Source organism: Melanostigma gelatinosum (genome assembly GCF_949748355.1).
Source record: "Melanostigma gelatinosum genome assembly, chromosome: 3".
Lineage (NCBI taxonomy): Eukaryota > Metazoa > Chordata > Actinopteri > Perciformes > Zoarcidae > Melanostigma > Melanostigma gelatinosum.
This window is the reverse complement of record NC_136636.1, coordinates 1,477,212-1,484,711: the sequence shown is the minus strand read 5'-3', so window position 1 is coordinate 1,484,711 and position 7,500 is coordinate 1,477,212. Positions and strand designations below refer to the sequence as shown.

The 7,500-nt window shown below is 44.6% G+C and overlaps 1 protein-coding gene across 1 annotated transcript in view; it reads left to right on the top strand.

Moving 5' to 3' along the window:
• Window positions 1-7,500, top strand: part of pcbp4 (poly(rC) binding protein 4) — a 34,494-nt gene that overhangs the window by 5,784 nt on the left and 21,210 nt on the right. The window contains exon 4 of the mRNA XM_079265787.1: window positions 7,032-7,148. Coding sequence (XP_079121913.1) covers window positions 7,032-7,148 — 117 coding nt within the window. The remainder of the gene's footprint in view (window positions 1-7,031; window positions 7,149-7,500) is intronic.

Genomic DNA, 7,500 nt, shown 5'->3' with positions numbered 1-7,500 from the left:
ATCAATAGAAACAAACGTTCATCAATAGAAACAAACGTTCATCAACAGAAACAAACGTTCATCAATAGAAACAAACGTTCATCAATAGAAACAAACGTTCATCAATAGAAACAAACGTTCATCAACAGAAACAAACGTTCATCAATAGAAACAAACGTTCATCAACAGAAACAAACGTTCAACAGAAACAAACGTTCATCAATAGAAACAAACGTTCATCAACAGAAACAAACGTTCATCAATAGAAACAAACGTTCATCAATAGAAACAAACATTCATCAACAGAAACAAACGTTCATCAACAGAAACAAACGTTCATCAACAGAAACAAACGTTCATCCATAGAAACAAACATTCATCAACAGAAACAAACGTTCATCAATAGAAACAAACGTTCATCAACAGAAACAAACGTTCATCAATAGAAACAAACGTTCATCCATAGAAACAAACGTTCATCAACAGAAACAAACGTTCATCCATAGAAACAAACGATCATCAATAGAAACAAACGTTCATCAACAGAAACAAACGTTCATCAACAGAAACAAACGTTCATCAACAGAAACAAACGTTCATCCATAGAAACAAACGTTCATCAACAGAAACAAATGTTCATCAACAGAAACAAACGTTCATCAATAGAAACAAACGTTCATCAATAGAAACAAACGTTCATCAACAGAAACAAACGTTCATCAACAGAAACAAATGTTCATCAATAGAAACAAACGTTCATCAACAGAAACAAACGTTCATCAACAGAAACAAATGTTCATCAATAGAAACAAACGTTCATCAATAGAAACAAACGTTCATCAATAGAAACAAACGTTCATCAACAGAAACAAACGTTCATCAATAGAAACAAACGTTCGTCCATAGAAACAAACGTTCATCAATAGAAACAAACGTTCGTCCATAGAAACAAACGTTCATCAATAGAAACAAACGTTCATCAACAGAAACAAATGTTCATCCATAGAAACAAACGTTCATCAACAGAAACAAACGTTCATCAACAGAAACAAACGTTCATCAACAGAAACAAACGTTCATCCATAGAAACAAACGTTCATCAATAGAAACAAACGTTCATCAACAGAAACAAACGATCATCAATAGAAACAAACGTTCATCCATAGAAACAAACGTTCATCAATAGAAACAAACGTTCATCCATAGAAACAAACGTTCATCCATAGAAACAAACGATCATCAATAGAAACAAACGTTCATCCATAGAAACAAACGTTCATCCATAGAAACAAACGTTCATCCATAGAAACAAACGTTCATCCATAGAAACAAACGTTCATCCATAGAAACAAACGTTCATCAACAGAAACAAACGTTCGTCCATAGAAACAAACGTTCATCCATAGAAACAAACGATCATCCATAGAAACAAACATTCATCCATAGAAACAAACGTTCATCAATAGAAACAAACGTTCATCCATAGAAACAAACGTTCATCCATAGAAACAAATGTTCATCAATAGAAACAAACGTTCATCAACAGAAACAAACGTTCATCCATAGAAACAAACGTTCATCCATAGAAACAAACGTTCATCAACAGAAACAAACGTTCATCAACAGAAACAAACGTTCATCAATAGAAACAAACGTTCATCCATAGAAACAAACGTTCATCCATAGAAACAAACGTTCATCAACAGAAACAAACGTTCATCAATAGAAACAAACGTTCATCCATAGAAACAAACGTTCATCCATAGAAACAAACGTTCATCAACAGAAACAAACGTTCATCAATAGAAACAAACGTTCATCCATAGAAACAAACGTTCATCCATAGAAACAAACGTTCATCAACAGAAACAAACGTTCATCAATAGAAACAAACGTTCATCCTAACTGTCCTTCTATTGGCCTTGTTTTCGTGCCGAGCTTCATGAAATGTCCTCGTACACACAAACCAACAGATTGCATTTCATACGTATTTCACAAACTGCCGTGAACGTCTGTGATAATCTCGAACATGTTTAACATGTTGGACCTTTATCCGATCATAATTGAACGACTTTATTTTGATGACCCCAGCAGGGCTGCTGGGTCCGAGTGAGACTCTCAGACTCTCGTTCTGCCGAGTGCGTCGGGAACGTGTCAAACGCAACTTTGGTGATTTGGCAATTTCATAAAAGTTGTGCAACATGAAGGATCACAAAGAGCACAATATTGTTAGAGCCGTTGATGAACACGTCCAATCACGTTATTTTTTGCAACCAGTGAACAGGAAGTGATTATATCTGGACTGAGGAGGAGTGACGTAGAGACGCGTATACGTCTCTGGTAGAGACCTGTCAATCACCGTGTAGCCCCGCCCTAAAGCATCCCCTGCTTTATGGTCTGTGTGACTCTAAATGGACCATAATGTACTAAATGAACATCATGCTGTATTGAAGAAGACTTAAAACTAGAGATTGAGACATAAACTCATGTTTACAATGTTTACTGAGGTAATAAATCAAGAGAGAAGTAGAGTCATTTTCTATAGACTTCTATACAACCAGAGGAGTCGCCCCCTGGTGGACACTAGCGAGAATGCAAGTTTAAAACCAAGAGCAACTTTTCGTGAGATATCATACGAGCCGTTGTACGAGGATACGTTGACCGAAATGAACCGTCCACCCCTTCGATATTAAACTGAAACTGAAAGTGAAACTGCATCAAAACAGTTGGAACACTGTATCCAAGACCAACACTGCAAACGAAACTGAAAACCTCATCAACCTTGTTGGAAAAACAAATCCGAACTGAACCGAGGTATCGCCTCTGAAGAGAGACGGGAGGAGGAAAGACAACAGATTGTCTTTCTGTCTGACGGCGCAGCTCTCGGAGCAGGAAGCCTGAATATTGAAATGGATATTTGCCTCTCAAGGACAAACCACAACTCTGGATATACAGTCGGACTGGATTACAAGCGTCGTCTTCCTCTCATTACTCTTCTTTATTCCCCGTGCAAACCTCACTCCATCACCTCATTGTGTCGGCAAACTGACGGATCAAACACACACACACACACACACACCGGCGTTCACTTCCCCTAATGAACTGCTGAAATCCAGTGTTTCAAGGCTGCATCTTTTTTTAGCACAATGTTTTTTTGGAGACAGAATCACCACATGGACACACTTTCACACAGCATGCAAGGAGTCCCTGTTCATCGAGTCAATAACAGCACTGATGTCAGGCTGTAGCTCTTCATCACAGAAACACACACGTACCTGGACACACACACACACACACACACACACACATACACTGGCAGCATGGCTCTCTAATAAAGCAGAGCAGAGTAACCCAGTTGACTGACATGGCTGTCCATCCGTCCTCTCCAAATGAAGAGTAATGGAGACAAGAGGCCCACGCTGCAACAGCAAGACGACGTTCTGCTGCACATCTCACTCATTCGGGCGGGAGGATGAGGAGACGGGGGGGGGGAAGAGAGAGGGAGAAACAGGAACAGCAAAGGAACCAGTTTCTCACACATGGGAGAGAGTGGATCAATGAACCCTCTGAACCTTTTTGTCTTTAAATAGTCGCCGTGTATCTCGGCCGGAAGCTTCAAAAAGCCGTCATTATGGTCAGACTTTCATCTTTACGGCGGCTCTTGAACACATCATGTGTGACGAACGTTCAGTCAGAAAAATAAACCAAAACTCAGCTTAAAATTGTGATATTTCGTTAAAAAAACATGTTTGTTCATTCTGATCCCATACAGAGATGCATCGCGTACAGAAAGCATATTAAGGGCATTCTGGGTGTGATGATGACGCATTCGAGTCTTCTCTTTGCCGCGTCGTTACCGTCTTAACATAACTTCGTCAACTTAGATAAACGTAAACAACGTAACAGGAAAACACGTCACAAACATCACGAACGTAACTTCACAATAACTCGACAACACGTCGGGACAGGAACACGGGTCTCCTGGTTGAGAGTGTTTGTCTGACCCTTCCTCAGTAACTAGTCTCCCTCACTTTCTACACCACATCACCTCCTCTGAGCGTAGCATGTTGACGCGCATGCCGTTACATTGCAGTCAGGACAGACGATACATGATGTGAAGTGACAAAAAGAAAGAACGGAGGAGTTATTGTGTGCGTAACGACATTCATGCGTCACACGAGACTGAGACATGTCTTTGACCTTTTTAACTCCCTCCCGCAAGACACAGACATCCTCGCTCTCTATACTACGACGGTTCTTGTTCTGAGCATCTAATAATAACGCGGATCTATAGAAACGGGAAGCGAAGGAAGCCGGGAAACAAGTGAGGTGAAGGAAAGGTTAGAAGGAGGGTGAGCAGAGGGGAGGGTACGAGAGGGAGGGGAGGGTACGAGAGGGAGAGGAGGGTGCGAGAGGGAGGGGAGGGTACGAGAGGGAGAGGAGGGTGCGAGAGGGAGGGGAGGGTACGAGAGGGAGGGGAGGGTACGAGAGGGAGAGGAGGGTACGAGAGGGAGGGGAGGGTACGAGAGGGAGAGGAGGGTGCGAGAGGGAGGGGAGGGTACGAGAGGGAGAGGAGGGTACGAGAGGGAGGGGAGGGTACGAGAGGGAGAGGAGGGTACGAGAGGGAGGGGAGGGTACGAGAGGGAGGGGAGGGTGCGAGAGGGAGGGGAGGGTGCGAGAGGGAGGGGAGGGTACGAGAGGGAGGGGAGGGTGTGAGAGGGAGAGGAGGGTACGAGAGGGAGAGGAGGGTACGAGAGGGAGAGGAGGGTACGAGAGGGAGGGGAGGGTGCGAGAGGGAGGGGAGGGTACGAGAGGGAGGGGAGGGTACGAGAGGGAGAGGAGGGTACGAGAGGGAGGGGAGGGTGCGAGAGGGAGAGGAGGGTGCGAGAGGGAGGGGAGGGTGTGAGAGGGAGAGGAGGGTACGAGAGGGAGAGGAGGGTACGAGAGGGAGGGTACGAGAGGGAGAGGAGGGTGTGAGAGGGAGGGGAGGGTACGAGAGGGAGGGGAGGGTGTGAGAGGGAGAGGAGGGTACGAGAGGGAGAGGAGGGTACGAGAGGGAGGGTGCGAGAGGGAGAGGAGGGTGTGAGAGGGAGGGGAGGGTGCGAGAGGGAGGGGAGGGTGCGAGAGGGAGGGGAGGGTACGAGAGGGAGGGGAGGGTGTGAGAGGGTAATTAATACTACAGGGGTTACGTAAGTATCAGAAGAAGGACAGATGGGTCCGGGAAATAATAGATGGTGTGATTGCAAAACAGTGAGACGAATGAGCAGTTAAAGGGGGGGGGGGGGGGGGGGTCGATAGATTAATGATAATGTGACTGATTAGATAAAAGGATAAAAGTGAGTGAGTGAGTGAGTGAGTGAGTGAGTGATGAGAGTGGATGGATGGATAATGAGGGGGTATGAAAAAAAGAACAATGAACGGAATGTGGGGGAAGGAAGGACAGACTAGTAAATGTATGGGTGGATAGATAGATGAATATATAGATGGATGAATAGATGAATCGATAGATAGATGGATAGCAGTAAACAGATTGAGTAGAGATGGCAGCTAATATATTTTTATTGAGATAATAAATGGAGAGAATTATTCCATCACTGCTTCATCAACAATCGCTGTAGATGCAGCACACACACACTCACACACACACACACACACACTCACTCACACAGTCACACAGTCACTCACTCACACAGTCACACAGTCCCCAGACCAGCAGCAGCAGGTGGGTTGTTTAAGGGGGAGACAGAAGTAGAGTCATTTTCTATAGACTTCTATACAACCAGAGGAGTCGCCCCCTGGTGGACACTGGAGAGAATGCAGCTCTAACACATGCCGCTCTGACGCTAAGCTGAACGTTTGGGGGTCGAAGCGACGCGTTGGCTGATGGTTTGTGGAGAACTTTGTCTCTCAGTGAGGTGAAACCAGCGTGGAGAGCTCTGCACAAATGGAAAGCCTTTGTTTCACTTTTAAAATGTAAAGGACATCTTTATTATATCTCAGTTCACAGACGAGAAATGATTTTTCCGTTTCCTGGACGCGTTTATTTTGTGTTACAGTGAAAGTCAATGTGCAATGTCAGCTTTTCAATTGTAATCGTGGCACAAACACATATTTACAGTTAGACGGAATAGAGCAGAGCATTGATGGTGAAGGGAGACTGAAAGCTGCACGCTCTGTTTATCTCCACGTCCTCGAACTCACACTTCAATCCCGCGACGCTCATCCCGCCCGTCCGTCCTCGTGCTGTTGTTGCTGCACCTTCTCTCCGTCTTCACCTTCTCCTCAAATATTTGCACCACCTTGTCTCCTCTCCTCTCCTCCTGGTCCTTCCTTTTTTCTCACTTTCCTTTCCTGCTCTTCCTCCTCCTGCCCTTCCTCCTCTTCCTCTTCCTCCACCCACCTCTCCTCTCATTTCCTGGCTTGACTCCCATCTTCCTCCCGTCATCGTCCTCCTCGTCAAAAATAATCTTCTCTCCCTAATCTCCCCCAATATATTCTCACCGCCTTTTCATTTCCTCCTCTGCTCTCCTTCCTCCCCCCCCTCCCTCGTCTACCTCCTCTCATGGAAAACACTCGATTTACGACATCGCTCTTTCTCATCCGCCTGCCTCGTCCTCTCTCCTCCCTCTTCCAGCCTCCTCGTAATCCCTCTCTCTCCTCCCTCATCACAGGTGAGTCTCCTTTAGGGAGCGGGGGAGCAGTGTGGGGAGAAAACAACTGGTTCTCCTCCTCTTCCTCTTTAGTGGCCCACATATCCCTCCCTCCTCCCCCCCACTAATGTGTTTTCTCTGTCCTGTGTTCCCCCTTTCCCCTTCCTCTGTCCATTATCCTCCACCCTCCCTCCCCCCTTCCTTCGTAACTCCACTCTGCTCCCTTCCTCCCCGATTGTTTTTCCTTATTTGCCTTCCCTTGCATTATCCCCTCATCCCTTCCCTTACCTCCCCCTTTTCCCTCCCTCCTGCCCCCACCCAAAATTAATAACCCCCTCCCTCCCCTCCCCCCCCTCCCTCCCCTCCCTTCCCTTGTTCCTCCATCTCTGTCCGGACCCACAGAGCAGTGCGAGGATCAACATCTCGGAGGGCTCCTGTCCGGAGAGGATCATCACCATCACGGGGCAGACGGACTGCGTGTTCAGAGCCTTCACCATGATCACGTTCAAACTGGAGGAGGTAGAGAGCGTGCACGCTCACACACACACGCTCACACACACACCACACACACACCACCCACACACACACACACACACACACACACCACACACACACACCACCCACACACACACACACACACACATTTAAACATAAATTTAAACATAAATATATATATATATATATTTATATATATAAATATATATATATATATATATATATATATATAAATAAATATATATATATATATATATATAAATATATATATATATATATATTTATATATATATATAAATATATATATATATATATATATATATATATACATATAAATATATATATATATAAATATATATATACATATAAATATATA